Below are 23,629 nucleotides of genomic sequence, written 5' to 3'. Positions count from 1 at the left end.
TATTTGTGGGAGCAGCAGATTTTGTGGTTTCTAGCTTATATTAGTTGTTGAGGATTCTACTACTAGAATACAACTGCAGTTATGAAAATGGCACATGTAACCTTCTGAGACAATGACTGATATTAACAGGCCAGATATAAACATGGTATGTGCTGTTTCCAAATAAGTTCATGGACCATGTGCCTTTTTAATTTTCATGCACTGAACTACAAGTATTTGGGAAGAAGATAAATATGTGAATGTAAAGGTTATGTCATTTTCTAATAGACAGTATTAGAGAATAAGGAATTTTGTGATTTGTAGAGATTAGCTTGCATTGTTAGGTTGTTGAAGTAAACGAACACATCATTCAGACATAACATACAAGAAATGCATACAGAATTTTGTTATCTCATGGAAACCTGCCATTTGGGATATCAAGAATGAGAGGGAAAGTTACTATGGATCTTGCAAAGATCGGCTGTAAGGATTCACATGCCTCAGATTCTTGTGTACTGTCAGTCTTTGTTTGCCATCAGGTTCTGTTACATGAAAATCAGCAAACAAAAAATTAATCGGTAGTTAGTGAGTCAGGAACACAATTCTAACACAATGTTAAGTGTGTGCCCATTCCATTATGACCCTTTAACAGTTACTGCCAATTACAGTAATAATAAATAAATATTATGACAGCAAACTAGAGTATTTCCTCTGCAAATCTGAATGCTGCATCAGCAAAGTTCATAAATAGACATCACATATAAAATATTTGCAAACTTCTGTGAAAAGGTACCATTTCTTTTCTAAATAAATTATATCATCATAATAAACAATATCTGAGAGGTGTAATTGGTACTTGAGTACATTAAAGTTTCCACAGGCCTTCTTGGTGTTCTGAATGCTTACAGACATTCCATATTTTTTTAATGACGATGTTAACATCTTGTAAACAGGAGGGAAGGAAGAGCCTGGACAACATTGCCATTGACTTTACTTAATTTCTGTTATAACTGCCATTACAAAGAACAGCAACATAAATTTTAAATGATAATGTGTTGCTCTGCTCTACTTTCTCATTTGCTTACCATAAATTAAATGTTGAGAGGAGAGTTTAGTTTCAAACAGAAGGACTTGACTGTGTGTTTATAATGGGCCTACTTACTTTCTTCCTGGGAAGAACTCATTTGTGAAGTATGGATTTTTTTATGTTAAATTTGTTGGGCATAATTTTAAAAATTCACACTTTTCCCATGTTTAAAACTGCAACAAAAAGATAAATACAGATTTCATGTAGCAATCATGTTGTTTTGTATTCTACAGAAGGGTTACCTAAACAAACTGTTTTGTATTTTTTGAAGATCTGTCACCATATATCATAACAGGACCCAGTAAAACTTGTTGATAGTGTCACTCTCAAGTCACAAGATTATGCATCTGCCATGCAACTTAAAAAGTACAAATTTTGGGAGGCCTTCAATGCCATAGTGTTCACAATAAAACTCTGTCTAGTGGTTCATGAGTGGAAAAATGCAGATGGAAAGATAAGCTCTATATGCATTCATTTTGTGCACTTCATATGAAGAAAGAAACAAAACAGGACAGTTTTTAGGTACCCAGTTTCATGAATCATGTTGAAACTAGACAGTCTTCTCACTTAAAACTAGATTTACAAAAACCATCAAATTAAATTCAAGGAGAATTGTAGCATGTCTGCCTTACATTTAGTAGCGATATATTATGACAAATCTGTTCCTTTGTTTATAGGACTTTGCCAGTCTCCAGAGGACAGCAACAGCAACAAGAACAACAACAGCAACAACGACGAGAACAACAACAACAACGCCAGCAGCAAGAAGAGATTGCAAAGGTGAGGAGGTCTTCTTAATACAACTGCAGATGTAGATGATGATCAGATTTATATGTACTGAAAGACAGAATTTTTTTGTTTATTCTTTAATTATGGTGTGTGACTTATAACATTTCAAGTATAGGTTGTCCCATTCCTGCTTTTCATTGCTCTGCTGACATGACTGGTCTATCATTTAAACCATTATTTTACCATATCCCCCCCCCCTCACATATCCACCTTTGATAACACACATGTTCAAATCAGTAGCAGTCAATTTGAAATAAAAGAAACTTGGCAGTGATTTTGAAGCAGTTTAAATGGTTTTAGCCCTTCTTAGGCAAAAGGAAACATGATAGTGTTAATATAGCTCTTATGAAAACATTGTTTTACATGATACATTAGAAAGCCTGTGTCACTTATGACACTGCCATCTGTGGGTAATTTCTGTGGACATTCTGCCACTGTTTGCCTTTCACTGGGTCCAAGGAAAATAATTTGTCAGATAAGTGGAAACACACTGTACAGTGAAATCGCCTTGAAGCTTTCCTAGGAAAACTATATACTTCATTTATTTACATACAACAGAATCTTTGAAAGCAAATCTCTAATTTCATTTTCTTAAAAATACTGAAAAAATTATGTGAATGAGAAATATTATTTAGAATAGCATGCCATTTAATTTGATATACCTCATACTTCCACATATCTATCAACATCCAACACTATATAGTCTACATACTGAAAGTGTCATTAAATAAACAGTAAATAAATCAATATTTTCAACATATTTATATACTCTAACTTATGCTGTTTTGTGTAGGAAGTCATGCAGAACATCCAAAAAATTTTGGTGATTTTCTAACCTACTTTCTCTAATTAACATATTTACTGTGATGAGTGAACTCAGAAGCCAACATATTTTTTCAGAGGTTCAAGATATAATACATTAGATGGTACTGGGTTCTACTATCTAGCATATTACCATGTCCTGAGCAGCTCTGGCTCTCTTTATACAGACTGGGCCATTCCAAACGTGGTACAAGAAAATAAAATAACTTCAGAAGAGGTGTTGAAATTGTTCCATATGAGCTTTCAAACATGCATTACAGTGTGGGAACATGCTCTGGTCTACATGCCGCAGCTCTGCTGGGAAAATCCTAGATATAGATATTACTTCTTGAATATTTTCTTCAACTACATGCAACATGTGGATATTTCTTTTGCATGCTTTGTCTTTCAAGCTAATCCACAGAATGGTTACTAAGCATGAGGTCTGGGGAATGAGTTAGTCGTAAGACATCAGTAATAACTCTGTCATCAGTATATCCCTTATTGCAGCCCTGGAGTTATCAGCTGTGTGCATCATTGCCAGATCCTGTGAAAATTAACTGTACAGTCCTTCTTCCTCTGTTAACCCTGGGAAGAACCTGTTCAAAAACAAATTTATATGCCTTTCTAAGTTAAGTATATCTACAGACTGGTGCGTGAAATGTTTACCCTGCACAAAATCTATATTTCTTAAAAAAGTGTTGCATATCACACACTAAAGTACACAAGCATGGAAAGTTGTTTTTAGCGCAGAACATGTTCAATATGACCCCCATTCTGCCTCATCACCTCTTCTAGATGAACTTGTACGTTTTTGATCACCTTACGGCAAAAGTATTCTGAAAGTGTGTAACACAGGTGGATGATCATGGCTCTGAGTTCCATGAATGAATCAGGTTTCCTTGAGTACAATTTGTCCTTCATGAAGTAACACCGAAAGAAATCACATGGCTGTAGGGTGGCAAACCTGTCAAAAATCATGGCACCCAGGAAAACAATAATAAATCACTCTGGGATCAAAGCTTTCATACAGAAAATCAAGGATAACATTAGCCTTAAAACTTTGCATACCGTGTGGTTTATTAGAATATAAAAATAAGCATACAAACTGTTTACACTATAAATGACACTAATGTCAAAAGCGTTTCGACCTCAAGAGGTCATCATCAGTGGCAAAAGGGTAATTAATTCATATAATCTCAAAATAATATGGTTTTGTAAAGAACTCACCATCATATTTCGAGATCATATGAATTAATTACCCTGATGATGACCTCTTGAGGTCGAAACGAGTTTGGCACTAGTGTCATTTGTAGTGTAAACAGTTTGTTTGTATGCTGATTTTTATATCACATTAGTCGTGTGGCCTGGCTCCATCTTACATAATCCACTGGGTTTTGATCGGCATCCTGTTGCAATAAGTTACGGCAGAAATTTGTTACGCAACTTGGCCAGGTAATGATCAAGGTTCAACGTGTAATCGAAAAAGAATGGCCCGATTATTCCGTGGCTTGATATGGCAACCCACACAGTAATTTTGTCGCCATAATTGTCTCACTCGTGAAGATGTTCCTTAGCCCAGAATCGAACATTTTGCTTGTTAACAGATCCATCCAAATGAAAATGAGCCTCACCGGAGAACCAAATGTTGTGGAGAATACCCTCTTCGTGTTTCCCAAGTGGCAAAATGCAGTCTCTGTTCTTTGTCACGGTCAGCAAGCTAATGTATCACAGTAATCTAGCATGGAAATGTGCAGATCTGAGAGCAGATTTCGCTGAACTGAACGCTGTGAAATCCGTAGTTCCGCTGATGCTGTTCTCGTAGATTTACTCGGGCTTCGCTGCATCGCCACTCTAACTGCGTCTTGAGTCTGTGTATCGGTTGTTTAGCAGGAACCCACCTGGTGCCGAAATGCGAACGAAAACGTCTCTGTGTTACAGTAACACTCTTCGTTTCCGCAAAAACAACATAACTTTTGCTTTCTGTTCGGCAGTCATCCTACCGTTGTCTGCTATCTTACAGAATGCTGCAGCTGTATCGCTGGTCATAGAGTGTTCTGCTTCCAACTACAGCATTTCTCAAGAACGACTGCATTTGCCTCCAGAGTTTGAAATTTGTTTTCATACCTCATAATTTTGAAATTAAAAACAAATGGGTAAACATTTTGTGAGCCACTCTGTGTAATAACAAGTAGTGTCAATTATTTACTTTACACCGATTCCTCACCAAACACCAACTTTTGGATTATGAAGTGGCACTTCATTCTAGGGTTTTCTGAGGACCAGTCTCAGTTATGTTTACATGTACATTTAAATGAAACCATGCTTTGTCAGTAAAAACAATAATTATGAGTCAAGTGTACATTTATTCACTGGTTGGACAAACTAGTTGCAAAGATGCATCCTTGTAGCAGCATCACTTGGTTGCAATAAATACACTTTTGAAACATAAGAAACTGAAAATTTTTAAATATTTTTACTATACTTCTATTAAATATGTATGTAATAACAAAACATTTTAAGACATTAATTCATTGCAAAAATGAAACAGTGGATGTTTATCCACGTGTTTCTGTGTTGTGCTGTCCTGTGTACAGATAGAGGCCTTGCGATGAGCTGATCACTTGTCCAAGGAGTCCTACAAAATGTCTAAATAGATGAAGTAGCCTCCCACATGGGAAGAGGTCAAGGTCCACGGGGGTTGTAAAGCCACAGAAAATAAACTAATGTATGGAGGTCTCTGTTATGAGTGTGTAAGTGATATTCTTGTAGAATATTCATTTCTTGAATAAAATCAATCTTTTATTACAGCACCAGTTATATGCTGATGACTTGGGTCCTGCTGAGGAAGTGGAGAGTGACCGGCAACAGAGAGTGTACAGAGGTCAGCCATCAACTGTTGGGCAAGTTGCACGAGACAGGGATGGACTCCGGCACCAGGTCACCAACGCAATTCCGGTAAGTACAGAGAAAACAGTACTGACAGAATCATACTCAAAAACATGGTGGATGTCAGAAATGCGTAAGAGGAAAATCTCAAAATCAGCAGTAATTTATGAAGCATCCTTATCAGTGTTGCATCTTGGCCAGTTGTTAAGATGGGTGGAGATATGTTATTTGTGACATGTCTTTGCTTTCATCTATTGCACATATAAATATATTGTTGTAAAACAGATAGTACACTAGTTTTCCTTGAAGTGAATTAAATTTTCACCTACTGAACAATGTTTCAAATAAAAGATGAAAATCTTCATGAGATCTATACAATTTTGTACAATGTTTTGTGGCGAAATTCCATTACTATGATTTGAGCTGTGTACAAATTATACAGAGTGGGTGGGAAGTAAGTAGGCATTAAATAATCGTTGTAGGTTTTGTAATATTAATGCAATCATAATGAAAATAATGTGTACATATACGTCACGAAATAGGATTTCATAGGGCCCATTCAAACTAAAATTAAATTTGCTCAATAACGTGTAGTAAAGACACCCAATAGAAAATTTCATCTTTTTTATTCAGTAGTTTTGGGGATGATACATTCAGATAGAGACACAACCTCTTCATTATCAGTAATTTTATTCACATCGTAGAAAGAACATGCAAGAATTTAATATTTGAGAATCAGAACACTAGCCTTGTAATCCTGGGATCCCGGGTTCAATTCCCGGTGGTGCTCAGATTTATAATTTGTGATGGGCAAGGCCGTGGTCTAGGCAACACGGAGTTTTCCTCCGGGGCTTCCCCGGTTTCTCCGTGGCATCCCAACAATTACTCCATTCACACACAGAAGAAGGCAATGGCAAACCACTTCTGATCATCTGCCAAGAACGTATATATGTATGAGCTGGGCCCTGACAACCTGAAGAGGATGGAAGGATTCTGTTCATAATATATGGACCTGTCGTCAGACAGAACACTAAGAAAAAAATACCTCCACACAAGAGGAAGTTGTATCTTTACAAGTTTACAACTCATTTCCTTTCACATTGCTGGATAACTTGTTTCTAAATTATTTATTCATACTCTGCCCTGCATTGTTACATGAACTACATTTAATATTTCTATAGTCAGTTACATGTTTTGATTACACACAAAGTATGAGTAAAATATTCTCAGAGTGTGGTCTTGTAGACCAGATTTTAAAAACTAAAAATAGGGACTCCTAACAATACATATGCATTTAAACATTCTTGTTCTCACACATCACAACTGAACCACCCAATAGCACATCACATACTAAAATACAAATTTTGTATCAAGTACAAGTGCAAGTTTACTCCCAAAAAGTGAAAGATGTCAGTAACCTGATTCGTGAATAGCATTGTCCGTAATATCCAAAATATGGAATTCAAATCATAATTTGAACAAAGATACCATATACCATAATAATATAATATGGTGTAAAACACAAGTTTAGATCATATTTCGCTTTATTTATGCAGTTTTTGTGTTGACACTTTAATTTTGATGCTTCTGCTGAAATGATCTCACTTTTTAACCTTATTTGTTACTCAACTCTGATACATTCAAATTGAATAATGTAATTACATCTAGTTGCAGGCGTTCTTTGACAGTTGACAAACAAAACACTCTGTTATTGCTCAGATTTAATTTCATAAATCAAAGTAAAGTCGACCACAATACATGCAATTTGTTTGTTAGGAAAGTGATTTTTAATGTAAGCATCTAAGCTCCAAAATCTGTATCAATTATAAACGAAACAGCACTGTTGAAAAATGGGACTATTTGGCATCCTGTTTTATCCTTATTGGGAAATTCCCTCAAAAATGGGACATCTGGTCACCCTGGTCTTGTATATTATTGGATTGTAATTCTATGTCATAGTTGTGTTGTGTATTACAACATAGATATGCTGCTCTTCACTGCTCTGTTGAGGGTAGATTTTGGATAGTTTGTTCAAGAAGAATATTTTGCTTGGGAACTTGGTGGATTTGTCAGAATGTTTTGTGTCTTTTGTTGACCGGTAGGTTATAGGTGAACAGTCTACCTACAACCTCCGAACAAATACCTCCCTTCATGGAACAATGAAGTACAGTATACTCATACTCCTGTATTCCCATACAAAGGTTAAGATAATAAAACTTCTGAAATATTCCATTGTAAACATAGTATTCAGAACAAGTAATATTAAACACACAACCCAAACCCATCATATACTACAGTATTGAAATTGATCAACTACAATGTCAGACGCTCTGTAAAACACATAGGACAGAGAGGAAGAACTTTTTTCACTAGATATACTTAAAAAAAAGATATACGTAGTATAGAAGTAATACTGGATTCTCACAGCACAACCTCCGTACAGGTCACATCTGTGGCAATACTGATGTCATGAAGACAATAATAAAAACTGCTGAAAAGGCAATATATAATAGTCTAGAGAAGTACCACATACAGAAGACTGAAAAACAAGATCTCCAGTTAAACAACTAACAAACAGATTTCCATAAACCTATTTTTGATGTTTGAAACAAATGTAAATATTATATGAATTTGATATATGATAAACAGCCTACATATGCAGAGTTTTTATTCTAGAATGTATCCACAAGATGTCTAGTCTCTCATGGCCCCCAGTGTCATCCACAATAATGTATATCTGTTGTCCTGCGTGTGTTGATCACCATAAGAGCATATAAAATTGCAGCTGATTGATACTCTAAGCAAAGGAATGACAATACCATAACTTATTCACTTGACGCAGCCCTACCCCTTTCTATAACTACCCTAAGCAGCATGCATGATATAAAAATCAAAAACTGTAAAGGAAGGAATATAATGTTATCTCATTTTATGTATCTATATTTTACACTTATTTTAATCTGTATGATAAGAATATTTTTAAGATAATTTGATTACATAAATAGATAATTTTAACCATATTGTGTTTTGTGTAAAATCTGCTTACAATTTTATGTTGCTCTAGAAACACACTCATTTCATAATGAAGTATAAAGAACTGTTAAGTGTGATGAAACTTTTGCTGTTTATACTTTAAAATATGTACATTGGAGTACATGCAACATATGACTACAATCCAAGAATATATAAGATAAATGCAGGTAATATTTTCTCATATTTTAATACTTCAATAATTTTACTAAGTAAGTTTAATAAAATCATATAATTAACTACATTGATTGCTGTAATAATATAGTTTGTGGAGAGGGAAAGGGTGTTTACAAGTTATTGGTTGGGAGACCAGAAGGGAGGAGACTGCTGGGAAGACCTAGGTATATGTAATAGGAAAACATTGAGATGGACTTTAGGGAGATAGGAATCGATGGAGCAAACTGGATGCAGTTTGCTCAAGATAGAGTCCAATAGTGAGTTTTTGTGATGAACCTTTTGGTATCATAAAGAAAGTGGGCTTTTCTTTGACAAGCCAAGTATATGATTGACTTTTCAAAGAATTTCCTGCACCACAGAGTGTAGTTTGTGTAATAAAGAAGATAAACCAATAATTTTGAAACATGTCATCCAGCAGTGCAAAATGAAGTAAGTGTATGAATTTATAAAGGTTGTAAACTTTTTTTCTGTTTGAGTATGGCCAGCATAATATTTTATTCTTATACAAAAAATATGTGTTTGAATGTCATGTACAAGGCTACATGTCACAAATCGCAGATAGGTACATTTTGTGTTTTGGTCTGATGAGTGAAATTACAATTAGAAAATAAGAAGAGCTGTTATGAATAATCAATTAATCATCACCTTTAATTAATTATTTGCTCAGTATTTTTGCAATTATCTGGTGGATGTGAAATGTCATATGTTACTCACAAATGTTAAAATGAAATGAACAAATGATGTGTAGTTGAACAAGATAATGAATGTGGTATGGTATGTTTGCAGGTTCCTTCTGGCAGGGTTGCAAGTGGAGAGAAGATTGGTGTAATTTCATTTGGATCTCAGCAACAGCAACAATACAGGTCTGTCTACAATCAAATTGCTATGCTTCTTCTGCTTCTTGGGCACATTACTCAAATGCCTCTCCCCAAACAAAAACAAAGTTAATGATTCATTTTATATGTATATGTTTTAACATTACTACATTCTGAACAGGATGACTAAATTAAGAAAGATATAAGACATGTAGCATTCAGAAACATTAAGGGAAGGAGAAAGGATACTTCAGTCAGTATAAGGTCATTCTATATCAATTCAACAAATTTAAATAAAATTAGTGTGTGCATTTTTAGAGTGTTCTGTAAATTATCTTTGAAGTTATACTAATTTCCTTATAACAGTGTGTTGTACAGAAACAGCAAGTATGTAATTTTTTCCAAGGTTGAGACAACAATGACTCTAGAAGCTATATTTACATGGATTTCTCTCAGATTGTAGGTCAATAAGGTTACCTTTATGGCACATTTACCTTATTGCTCTTGGGAGCCAATTTGATGGCATATCTCATGTCAAAACTTACCAAATAATTTCATGGTTTTTTTAAGCTAGCCATAAATTGAGATTTATGTCACATATCTTAACAGATGCAAGAATGAAACTCTGTACACATTACCACCTAAAGGAGGAATCTGAAGAGTCTTAATATGAAGTTGCAGCTACAGGCATTCTTCAGATAACTAAGATTAAATAAGATTTGTCTTGCAAAAAATTTCCATTTTAATAACCCATTTACTGAGACCAATAGTGAGCTCCATTGACTCCCCTTGATATGCACTAGACAGCTTCCGCCACAAGATTTTGAATACTCTGGCTGATCACACAGCATTCTTTGTCAGGAATCCAAAATATTTTACTAAAATACTGAATAAATTTAAGGTGCAAAGAACAGATATTGTAGTTAGTTTTGATGTAGTTAGCCAGTTTACCAGTATCCCCGTAAATAAAGCATTACAAGTCAATGGAAATAAACTTAGTCTTCATGATTTTCTTCCTAACTGGTCATCCCTGCAAACTTAGGATATGGAGATATCCGTCTTCTGGGTTATTGCGCTGTGTAGTCTGGTCGATGTTAACCAACGTTTCAGAGGTCATACTGCCTCCGTCATCAGGGCGATGACGGAGGCAGTATGACCTCTGAAACGTTGGTTAACATCGACCAGACTACACAGCGCAATAACCCAGAAGACGGATATCTTCATACTCACCGCTGTGAGAACCTCAAGTCTTACATAGGATATGGAGTTGTTAGAGTTTTGAGTAAGAACTACATGGTATTTCTAGATGGAAGATGACCCTATCAACACAAGAGCAGAATGGCAATGGGAAGTTCTCTTTCTCCAATTATCAGGAACATCTTTATTAAATATTTTGAACAAATAGCCCTGAATTCAATGCCCCACAGACCTGCCATGTGGCTCAGATATGTGAATGGCACAGAGAAACAGCCTCAGATCTATCATATAGTTCACTATAGGAACAGAAATAGGAAACTCACTTCCTGTTCTTGATGTTCTGGTGTACAGATATGGAACATCCATAATAACCAAAGTTTACAGGAAACTAAAACATACTGGATATTATCTTCTATCTAATTCCAAACATCCTGGCTGCACTTTATCCCTGGGAAAGGAACTCGATACACAATGGACAGGAGGCTAGGTGGGCTAGAGAGCCAATCTGGATGCAAGGCTAGATGAAAAATTCTCTGTCAGGGATTGAACCCTAATCGCTCAGTTTGTAGTCAGTTACTATATTGACTGAGCTGACCAGGCTCCTATAATTACTTTTGTAGGTCTATGTTTTTAGTGTAAAATGGTGTGAATCTAATCAATGTTTCCATTTTGAAAACAGCATTGTGACTTTTTTGTGTATTCTTCCTAAAAATTTTAATTATCTGTGAAATGCTGATATCAGGTTTGTGCACTACTTCATAAGGTGTCACACATTAAGATTGACAAGTGCAATTAAATTCTGTCACAGTGATGTCACATCCATATACTGACTTGACATGGAAAGACCCTATAATGAATGTACTAGGGATAGTATTTGATTTCATTCCTGGCAAGACCATATGTTTCTCCACTTGCCATAATATCTGTACCAGCTCTAGTGCCCACTCAGCCTTATCTCCAGTGGGGACTGTGGACTCTTTTCATGGAGGTAAAGTGCCTGGTGTGTTAAGCGAACTGCTCACCAACATCTAGTGCCAAGGATAAGAACATATGAAGATATACTTCTACTTTTCCTTATGTTTTTATTGCATGGTTTTTAATTAAGCATCAGGGAGAACTTTACCATTACCTTAACTTTTATTGACTGTGTCGCTGCTTACACACAATACAGATGGGCCATGCTTGGCCAGGTGTTGCAGTAGCATGCTGCTAAACCTTTTAAGTCCCACAGCTAAAATTCAGCCTGCACCCTCTTAGCCCAGAGGTTTAGATCCCCTTTTTGCATACAATAATGTTTAAACCACAAGGGAATAGAGTGCTTGGTAGGCGCAGACAAATCTATGATAGAGAATAAGGCTGTCTATCTTTCCATTTATCCTATGATACTAGAGCCAAAATCAGGACACAGTTGTATGTGTGCCCTCTGTAATCCATATTTAGCAAACACAACAGTAAGCAGGAAGATATGAAGAGTGTTCAGCCAGTAAGGAAATGACATATATGGACACATTAAAGGAAACTAAAAATCTGTTAAGATGTTTTGCACAACCAAGATTTAAAGCCCATACCTTTAGGACAAAATCAGGTGTTGTATCTCTACACCAAAACTGTTCAGTGTGTTCATGTCACTATAAAGCATGATGCACGATGGTGATTAAAAATATGTTAAATCTGCAGAACATAGCAACTCTGCTGATGGTAAATTTATAAATATCACCCACAAATCAAATTTGCCCTTTATGTTTATTTATTGCATGTATAGATCTATTGTTCTGCATAACAAAATATACTCTGATATGAACTTAAAACTGTAATGATCTGGGGTAGAGTCTAGGTAATTGGAAGGGCAGTGAAACTGTACCCTAAGTCATTGCAAGGAATCATTTCCTTAAGCATAATTGCTTTACGGGATCGCCGTAGTTTGTTGTCCAAATCCTACGCTCACTTTTTCGGTCCTTATCGCTGATAGTATAGGGCACAGTTGCATCAAACACACATTTATTAACTATCAAACTGTGCTTTAATATTTACAAAAGAAGATACATAAAAAGTTGTTTAATATGTCTGGAGGTTTACGCCCTATAAAGATTATGTATGGGCATACAGTGCTCTGGCCTATAACTGTGCCGACTTTCTTAATTGTAAAGGTTTTCAAAGTGCCTTCTCCCCATGAAAGGAGGCGAACATTTTTTAGATTCTACGAATAACCTAAATCACTTTCGGAAATCCCGTTTTAGTAATTTCTAGGTATATGCCGATGTTTCAAGGCTTACCTTGTAACAACATCCAACAAATTATGCTCAGTCATCACGAACACAGTAGTGGTGTCCTACATCCACCAGTATGGATGTCGAGAATGGACTGACTTGCCCTCTTACTTATGTCAAATGAAGACTATTTGAAACATTTTAAGCGGCCGTGTTCTATCTATGGAAAATGCGAAGTTGCATTTCTTATGAAACCTAGCATCTATGGAACGTAAAACGAAACGTGCCTGGTCAGGTAGACATAACCTACAAGCTACTATTTTCCTTCCCTTGCAGAAAGTAACTTTATTCTAACTGTAAATAAAGTATCGGGTAATTCATGATAACTGCCTGCTAGCCATGTGCATTTTACTTCGTCGATTACACATATACTTTGTGCAAAAGCATTGTAATAGAACATAACCAAAATGAGCTGAAATGCTACACAACATAGTGTTGCTACAGACTCAATGAAAGAAAGTTTTTAAAATCAAACTGAATGAATATATTTCTTACCCAGAATATCTTCCATACCTACTAGAAACTAAATTTTCCAAGCTCTTATATAAATAGCACCACTAGATTATGTAATATTTCTGTATTGTTTTCAGATATTTCCCAAAGAAATTGGCTAGATATTGGATACCCTATTAAGAATGTCACTATTACTGACAATAAAAATCATAGCAAGTGGTACTGCATTCATCTCAGGATATTTGTTTTAAATTAGAATACATAAATGAACCATCCATAAAAACAGTAACCACTTGTTTATTGTAAAAGATAACGAGAGTGATTTAGCATATCAAAAAACATTTCTATAATTTAGTGTAGTAGAAACAATCAATGTTATATAAAGCTCAGCTTATAAGAAAAGCTCATATTATGAATATGAATAATTATAGCTTGCACAATTTTATGCAGTCTTTGCACAAAGTGCATGAGCTATAAGTATATACCTAGAAGTTGTCCACCAGTCCCTCTCTAAATGGATTTTGATTAAATTTGGTATAGTGAACTGTAGAGATAAATTGGTTAGAAACGGAATTTTTTTATTCATATTGATCTCTGTAGTTCCTAGTTCATATTGAACTGATATAAAACAACATGAATTACTCTAAAAAATTGTCGAAAAGAAGTTGGAATGTGACATAGATCTCATTTACGGCTGCAACTTTTATGGAAAATTGTTGTTTATCAAAGTACAAGGAAAATAATGTCTCACTGCTTTGATTGTGATAGTGATTAGCTTTAGAGCAACATATAAAATATACAAAACAGCAATGCACAAATTTATATGTGCTTTATTGAAGAACATCTTTCCACTCTTGTTTGGGGTTCTTTTATTATCACCATTTATAAGAATGTGTAAAGTGTTCTTTCTCTTCTGAACCAATAACTTATACAGAATGGGACAGTGACCATTCACCATTTTCAAAGATACACTAATCAACTACAGTTTATTCAGAGTAATGTGAATTGAAAGAAAAGTGTTTGCCATTATTGAGGAACATTATAACAAAGTTACTTCAAAAAAATAACAGCTATCAGATGCCATCAAGATTGATGCACTGATTCACAACACTTTCCATTATGTGCAGTAACATGGCCAATGGTATGGCATTACTTTCTTCAGAAATTCTCTGTTTGAGATTACTTTAGACTGCCAGATGTGTATGAAGCACTTTGCTTTTAAAGTAGCCCTATAAAAATAAATCACAAGCTGACAGATCAGGTAAATGAGCTGGCCAAGAAATGTTGCCATAGCGGGAGATTATTCAGTTGTCAAACACAGCCCTTCAAGTGTTCATCAACTGCCTAGCAGTATGTGCTACTTCTTCATCTTGTTGAACCAAACAGTAGCAAAATTCATGTCACGATGTCATAACTCTGAAAACAAGAACTCTTTCACCATATGCAACCAATAGCAGCTAGTACCCTTTCAATATGTTTCAGTGTCCACACAGTTCTGACACTGCCTTCAGGTTTATTGTTTGTCACAGAAGCTGTGGTTCAAAGCTTTTCAACCCACTTTCTGATGGTGTTGTGATCATAAACGTTTCCATTTCTCTCAGTGTTAAAATTGTATCTGAATATGCATTGTGTTTCTATCACAGAGTCATTATTTTTTTAAAAACATCTCTACAGCAAATGCATAGTGCACAGCTGACTAATGATCCACGTTTACTAAAATGGCATCTAAATACTACATTGCACTTAGTTTATCCTTCTCCCAGGTCTGCCAAAGTACTATGAAAATCAAAATGAATAAATGCTGCTCCACTCTGAACATATCATTTTCCATATGCGCCCATGCTATAGTTCACCCATCCACTGTATGTGTGCTACTTCAATCTATTAATAACATTCAGCACAAGGGAGACTTGAGAGATGTTACAAAGTTTTTGACTATTTTGGCTACAGTTAGACTGCTATAAGTAAAATTATTTTATTAATAATAGCAAAGCATAATATGAAGGTGAACATCAACAAGAGTAGTGTATATAGTTAAAAGTTCATTGGGCATCTTTTTGTATTGTCTCTGTATTGGTGTTGGGACAATGTTGTACATATATTTTGCAAAGAATTCTCACAACAGATAATGATACTCTAAATATAATTATCCTATAAAATCCTGTTACTTTTATTCCAAATTTTCTCACATTACCATTCACAACTATAGCTTCTTCCATACAACCAAAAAACAATTAATTTTATATCCATCTTGGTTCACCAAGAAATGCAATATAATTATTTTTGTACTGTCCTGTCTTGTTCTCAGGGTCATTTACCTTTAATTTATTTTTTGTGTTCAGTTATAATAAATATTACTGTTCTAAATGTATAGTGCAAGGAAGCAGCCATGGTCTATTTTAAGGCCTTCATCTTCCTAAGACATTTCCACTTTATGTGGGTTGTCTGTCTATTTTAAGATATTATGATATTTATGCCTGAAATAGACTGAAGAAAAGCATCACTACAGTGTAGTATTTAGTAACAAAGTTCAAGATTTTACTCTAAGAGCCATATGTGCTTGAGATTAAAGAATTTATGTTCATATTGTGTTGTATACATCAGCAACATGGTGTTTCTTGAAACATATTAATAGTTCCAACAATATTAATCTAGTATTATCATTTAGAGGGAAGGCAAACAGAGGTTTGTTATACATTAATGATTGCTTATACTAGTGGTTTTTAACTTTAATTGCACAAAAATTTGTGATTTGATACATTTATGAAAAGTTGTGTTCTATACTAGGGATATAATGGGAAAATGCTGTTCAGAAATTGTATTGTAGCTTTTGTGTCAATTTCTCATAAGGTTGATGTGTTTCACTGTCAATGATAGTTGTGTAGTCTATCATTGATGATTAAGGTTAAAGTTGATTGTCACTCGTAAATGTGTGGTATGTTTAAAACCCTCTTCTCTATAACCCACAGAGAGCATTTGCTTGAATTAGAAATTCTGTGTTCATATTGGTGAGAGTTAAGAAATGGAACTGGAAATCACAGTCCTATGGCAGGTGAATGAGTAAACAGTTCCAGTACATCTCTACAGTGATCAAATGTCATTTTAAACTGATTATGACGCCTGCTTCATATTTGGAATGTCCTGGGCTCAAGTTTCAGTCCAGAGACCAGCTATCATGACTAGGTTTTTTTTATTTTTTTCCTCAGTCTCTCCTGGAGAATACCAGGATAGTACCTTAAATTAGACCATGACTGCTTCCTTCTATGTCCCTTCTAATTTATTATTCACTTAATCCACTCATTTTATGCTTTATACTCTGAGCTACTAAAAAGGATTTTTAAATAAACTAAAAATAAATAAAGCTCCACAATTAAAAAAATTCCCACAAAGTACTGGTTCAGTTTTTTGACAAAGACCTTATGAGAATTAAAATATTATTAAAATTTTATTTAAAGCAGATACAAATCAGTGTGGCTGGTGAATATATTTTAATTAGTAGCATAATATCTACAGCCTGTCATATACAAATTTTAATTTTAAATTTAATTTTTTGCATTTCAAGAAACCCAAGTACAGGTAGATATAATGCTTAATATTGTTGTATTTCTCTCCGAATAAGCTGTAAAATCAGTACATATGAGTATGCACACAAAAATGTGTATTCATCTAAGAAGTGTGGAAATATCAATATCTGCCACACTTTTCTTTTGAACAGTTTGATATAACTAGGATAATTTCAATTTGCATACAAAGAACTGAAACAGTAACTTCCTTAACTATACAAATGCACTGACAGAACCTCCGTTCAGTAAGTAACTATAAATTCTGAGAACTTCAGAATTCAATTAATGCTTACTTTTAAGGTATTAAGTAGATTAACAAGATTAACACAGTATTGTATCAGTGTTCAGTGCAGATTATATACAAATAACTGAATTATAATTATTAATAGTTGAGTAAACAGTTATTCAGAGCCATGGCTGAACTGAAATATATATTTAAGTATTAGAAAGTTATGTTTAAAATGCAGTCTTATAAATCAATTAGAATGTGGAAACTTGGAAGTGTGCAGGAAAATTATTATTATTAACAGAATTGGTTTTATTGTATTACCCACTAACTTTTACAAATCCCTTTTGTAACAGCATTAAAATTAATTCTAGATGGAAGATTCATTGACATACAAGCATAATTTTACTGAGAACATGAAAGGTTAATAGCTGGGTACCTCAATCAGTATAGTGGCTGACTGTGGGCTGGATGGTCATGGTTTGATCCCTGACAGGGGCAGAAGATTTTCTTCTTGTCTCTGCAACCAGACCAGCTCTGGAGCCCTCCAGCCTCCTGTCCAATGGGTACTGGGGTAAAGCAGGGCTGGGTAGTGATGTTGACCACTCACCTAATCTAGTGCCGAAGTTGAGAATCAGCAGGTGCTGTACCTTCTTACCTCCTGAGTGCCTAAATGACACATAACAGGATAGCTTTATTTTTTTTACTTATTTACATGAAATGTTACAAAAGATGTGAAATTACACTAATTATATGCTGTAGATCCTTTCATGCAGGTTGTAAAGGTAAATCAATTCAAATACATGGACAGTTCCTTACAAATGAAACTAATTTCTTTTTCATACAAATTGTGAAGAACATGAAGGTTTTGTATGAAAGTCTGAATACTACTCTCCTTGCTATGCTGATGTGTGCCCATGTCAAAATATGTAAATATGTAATGGGAAAATACCCAGTGTATTCAAAGGTCACTTCCTTTAACCTTGATTCTTATGGTTTATTGGTAATTTTCTGAACCAACTGCTGCTTAGTTTTGACGAGGTGACTCTGGACAACAACTTCCTCCTGACCAATGAGACACATCATGGCAGAAGAGAGAAGCGGCAAGTAAGATACAGGTAAACCACTGTTCATAGCCCAGACATTCATGACTCTTCATTTTCAACTTTCCTAGATATTCTCATAGTCAGCCTGTTGTATTCTATCTTCAAACCTAACTTTCCTGAATCCCAAAGCTAGAGAAACTCTACTTATTAAAATATAAACATTTGGATATCCCACATATTTCTGTATTTCCTGACTGGCTCTGGGGCCCACCTAACCTCCAATTTAGTGGGTACTGAGGGTTCTTTTAATGGAGGTAAAATGGCCAAGCTTTGAAAGCTGACCAATTGACATACTGATAGGCCCCAGAACCCCACAATATTGGAGAGGCCTATGATTAGGAGTTCACATTCATGAAGCATACTATGGTCCAGATTTTATTGACAAATGAATCTTAGAAAGTATTCTTTATGTATTAAAGGAGAAATATTATAATAATATTTTAACCTCATTCTCCCAACAAACTCTGCTTTGGTAATGGAAACAGATTTATGATCAATCTAAAGGTTTTTTACAATGATGACTTACAGTAAACATGACTGTTATTTTGGACATTGGATCTGTTTTTGTCTTCAGGTCCAGTGATCAAGACTAGCTTGTTCAAAGGGGCCCAACTGACTAGGAATCTGAGGGTGGAAACAGATCAGTTCCCAAATCATGTTTGGGAAAATCCAAAATGAGGGATAATGTCCAGCGTAAGAGTCATGTTTATTAAAATATTTATTCTTGAATTTCTTATACTATACTCTCTAACATGTCAGTACTGTGCAGCAGGGTATTCTTTATCAATGTATCAGCAATTGTAAGGACTTAGGCTTCAAAAATTCCCAAGGAATTCACAGAAGGCCTTTGGATTTTCTGATATGTCTGTTAGCTGACTTCCTGCAGTGCATGAAGACAAGTGCATTTGTTTGCAGGAGCTTCAGTACCTTACTAGGTACTAGTAATATTGTAGTGTAATTAGTGAGTATGCAGTGGGTTCTTTGTTTAAAAACACAAGATGAATTTATTTCACTCTATTATGAGGGCAATTGATTATTTTATAGATTAATGGCTGACAGTCCATGAATCAAGTTCTGGTAGAGGCTTGCAAGAGCAATATTTTAGAATTCTGCCAAGCCCTGCCAGATGAGCTTGAAGTTTATCTTCTATGTTACATATACCCAAGACCATCTTTCTTTTATTTCAGCCCAAATGAAGCCCTCTTTATTTACAATCTGACTTGACTATTGTATCATCAATACATTTTTCATTTAAAAAATAAATGTTCTTTTGCCCCTTCTTTTATTTTCAGAATAATTCTGTAATTGTGTAGTATATCAAGTTCTATAAATTCCTTTTGTTATTTTATTGCAGTCCAGAACAGATTTTGGCTTCTTCACAATATTATTAATTGTGATCATTTCTGTATTGTGTAAAGTGCTAAGTGATAGATCTTATTTATAATGCATGGAAAATACTTTCCCCTTTGAAAGCATACATCTTCCCTTTTTTTGGTCATTTGGCGGTGATAGCTGGAGGTTTCTTTGTCACCCGCTTGATGTGTATGTCGAGTTGAAAATAAGTAAGTCAGCAATTAAGTAGAAAGTTTCATCATGATGATACCAGAATATTTTTATGTTCTTCATCAAGAACTGTCCCTTACCCTATGTATATGATGCTGGACTAAGCATATCTATTTATTTATTTTCAAATCATATCTATACCTTTATGATGAAATACTAGGAAGGTGAGGAGTGAAATAAATATGTAGATAAACAAAAAATATTCACAGTAGGCAAAAAGCAAGATAATTGAAATGATGTGATGTTTCCAGTATGACTCTGAAATAACACAGTTAGTGAAGAAAGTGGTAACAAATTGAAGGATTTTATTTTTTATTGCCACCATGCACAGACTGACTCCAGAGTGCATCCTGATTCTAATTCAATTTCCATTATGACCTGAAGGTGGCTGTACTAAGGTACTGACAGTTTCAACACATATGTTGGATATTTCCATTATTCGAAGTATATTTGATATACATGACACTTCAGGAATTGACTCTGCTCCTATTTTCAAGTGTTTTGGCTGTCATAATAATGATAAATATTGTATTGATTTTTATTTTAAAAATGGCAGTGGTCAGTATCAAACCTATAATCCTTTTAATACTTTTTTTCAGTACCATTGGGTCAGAGCCGACCCCTGGTGACATTATGAACAAGTTCCCCTTGTTTTATAGTGGTTGGCATTTAAAGAGTTCTGGGTTTCATCCTCACAACTGCCAGTATTGTAAAATGTGAAATCATTATTATTTATCACTTATTTTATATGACCCATTCTTCAGTGCCTGAGCATCTGCGGGTCCCAACTTTTCGTTGGCTTTGATCTACAGACAATTGGTAGGACTCCTTGGATGAGTGATCGGCCCATCTCAAGGCCTCTACCTGTACACAGGACAATACAACACAGAAAGACGTGGACAAACATCTACACCTTGAGTGGGATTCGAACCCACGATCCCTGTGACGGCTCATGTGAAATCATACGTAAACATAATGACAATCAGTCACATAAGGACGGAACAACCAGTACCTTAAATGGCATGTATATGAAGTATACCTGGGACAGTGGACAATGTCCAACCTAATTCTGGTGTAATTAATCATTGTTACAAAACCTGTATAGAATCACTGATCATTTGTCTCCACCTAGTACCAAAGCTGAGAATGCATGGAGCATCTATCCATGACCCTATACATTGCATTCATTCCATAATGCTTACACACAAGTATAGCTGTACTTTGTGCTCTCAATGAGATGAGATAACTGATTACTTTTATTTGTTTATTTAGAAGCTTTGGCTATTGTAAATACTTTCTTCCTCTGTGTTTACTTTACTCACTTACTCTGTTAAAAACATATATTTGAACTTCTTGTTTATATCTGTAGAAACATTTCTCTTGACTGTCAAAGTTTGCAACATATTCTGTAGTGAACTGCATATTAATAGTTGAAGATGTTTTGGGATCTTGCACAAAACAACCCCCTTTACTAATTACACCCATCTCACATGTATGCTTGAAAAACTAACTCAGATCACCATAAATTAATAACATGGAAATCTAACAGTGTATTGCCTGGCCTGAAAATTGACTGGCTGCATCCTAACAAATATCCAGAAATTTAGTAAACTCTATTCTATAGACATGTTAGCCACAACTATTGTGAAATTCCTACAATGGATTGCTAAATAACCTTTTACAAGAGACTGTTAATGAATACATATATTATTTATGAACTATTTAAAAACTCTGCATGTGTTTATATTATAAATAGTTTTTTAAAAAAGTAAAATTTAATTCACCAACTGATTTGTACACAACATTAAAGTTGATCTGCTTTTCGTTTCTTTAATTTTCACATTGGATAGTAGAATAAGTACATTATATATTAACACTTAATCATGATAAACAGCTTTAATGCAGTAAATGTTTCACAGAGTTTTGGAGAATAATTTGTGTGAAATATTATTGGGTATGTTATTCAAAACACAATACCTACATTCAGGGGCAGAGTGTTCACATTAGCTATGTTAGTTATTTATGCTCAGCTAATATTTTAAAAAAACAAAATGTTAAAAGTCTTGCTGTCATGATGCAGTGGTACTCCATATATTGGAACACAGCAAAACTGATCAGATAAAATGCATCATTAGCAAGCTCTAGGCAGCAATTAGATGACAACTGCAGCTGACTAACAGCATTCTTCTGATCTGTTCTGTATTTCAGGGTATGGAGTACCATTAAACCACAAAAAAGACATTTTAAGCTTTTAATATGCATAAATCAATGAAGGATAGGTTTTAAACATTTCTCAGTTTATGTCACAGTATTCAATATTTTAAAATGATCAACATGTTATTTAATTATTTAACATTATGCAGGAAACAGTTTCCTTTTTTAGTTTGCAACAGTCATTTGGTAACTAAAAATTAAATGTATTTCAATTAATAATTGTATGACACTACTTTTTAACCTATGTAGTGCAGTCTATTTTGCATGATTCTCTCAATCCAGAAGCAACCCATAACAAATCCAGTCTGGCCTATGATGATATTAATACATTATGGCAGCCATTTCATGCATAGTTTGTAGAAAGTAATGTAAATCCAAAAAGAAAATAAATAAAATAAAACAGATAATATTCTAGATTTTGGCAGAAATTCAAGCTTTGATTTCTCAACACACAAATTTACTGCTTACATTACCATACGTACAACAAAGTATGATAAAATCTAATGAAATTTCTTTTAAATTGAAAATGTATTAAGAGTAATTTATGGCTACTTTTATGTCTCTTTCAATTACTGACTTTCTCTCACAAAATTGTCCAGTTCATACTTACTTAAAAATAGAACCACTCAGCCCCCTGGTAACAATCTTTTCATTGCTCTGCCACAATGTTTAGTCTTACACAGCCATAATTATAATTTTATATAAAATAACAATTTACATTGTCAGGCATATACTTAATTTCCTGTTGGAGTACACAGTCTGGCAAACACTCACTATATATTTGCTCCACATTTACTAGTACATCACAGTTATTAATTACATACATTTTGTTACTGTTTCATTGAAAGTCAGCCTTAAGGACATGAAATCAGTGCATCACACATCACACAGAACTAATTATAAGCAAAATTATTGAGTAATTCAATGAAATATTTTTGAAAACAATATTCAAGAAATAAAGTACTACCAAAATGTAAGTGTAACATATAAAGTACTGTCTCATATCTTATAAAAGATACACACACATTTATATAAATAACAACACTCACATCCATCGTGTCTAATGAATTCATTCTAATATAAAAGTAAACTAGCACAATTGTAAATATTAAATCCTACTTAATACCAATAAGGAAAAACTACAAACTTTTAACAACCAAAGAAAACAAGGTGTTGGCCATTGGAAGTGTGCTACCACACTTTTATTTAATTACAGTATTAGCTGAACCCACAGCTGTAAAATAAAATATCACGCATAAAATCATTACTCTCAGTATGAGAATGGATCTGAATAAATATAGCAACTGATTAAAAGTGAAAGAGCCTATAATAAATTTCAAATTCAGTAATGGAGGTTATTTAGTAACCATATGCTCTATTAAACTCATAGCATTAATCTAAATAATTCATTCTTCACTGCATCTATAATTGACACAAACTTGTTTCTCTCCCCACGGCAATAATACCTCATCT

At 34.4% G+C, this 23,629-nt stretch overlaps 2 protein-coding genes across 12 annotated transcripts in view; one reads left to right on the top strand and one right to left on the bottom strand.

The window, feature by feature from the left end:
- LOC110840185 (uncharacterized) overlaps nucleotides 1–23,629 on the top strand; it is a 227,208-nt gene that overhangs the window by 130,898 nt on the left and 72,681 nt on the right. For all 5 annotated transcript variants that reach the window (XM_087351778.1, XM_087351780.1, XM_087351779.1 and 2 more), the window contains exons 4-7: nucleotides 1,744–1,846; nucleotides 5,468–5,614; nucleotides 9,539–9,615; nucleotides 18,305–18,391. In XM_087351778.1, coding sequence (XP_087207904.1) covers nucleotides 1,744–1,846; nucleotides 5,468–5,614; nucleotides 9,539–9,615; nucleotides 18,305–18,391 — 414 coding nt within the window. The remainder of the gene's footprint in view (nucleotides 1–1,743; nucleotides 1,847–5,467; nucleotides 5,615–9,538; nucleotides 9,616–18,304; nucleotides 18,392–23,629) is intronic.
- LOC147873310 (uncharacterized) overlaps nucleotides 1–23,629 on the bottom strand; it is a 42,707-nt gene that overhangs the window by 13,112 nt on the left and 5,966 nt on the right. For 2 of the 7 annotated variants that reach the window (XR_015535922.1, XR_015535921.1), the window contains exons 2-4: nucleotides 17,713–17,942; nucleotides 13,038–14,900; nucleotides 6,155–6,518 (exon numbers count right to left, since the gene is read on the bottom strand). Coding sequence is in view for 1 of the 7 variants with exons in the window: in XM_087351786.1 (XP_087207912.1) it covers nucleotides 17,714–17,942 (229 nt within the window). In the remaining 6 variants the exon portion in view is untranslated. The other 5 variants (XR_015535923.1, XR_015535924.1, XR_015535925.1 and 2 more) reach the window with 5 other exon arrangements.

Source organism: Zootermopsis nevadensis, unplaced genomic scaffold, assembly GCF_977971745.1.
Source record: "Zootermopsis nevadensis isolate Lab colony 2312 unplaced genomic scaffold, Znev_1.0 Znev_ptg000020l, whole genome shotgun sequence".
In the NCBI taxonomy this organism is placed as follows: Eukaryota; Metazoa; Arthropoda; class Insecta; order Blattodea; family Termopsidae; genus Zootermopsis; species Zootermopsis nevadensis.
The sequence above is the reverse complement of the archived record's forward strand: the minus strand, read 5'-3'. Positions and strand labels throughout refer to the sequence as shown.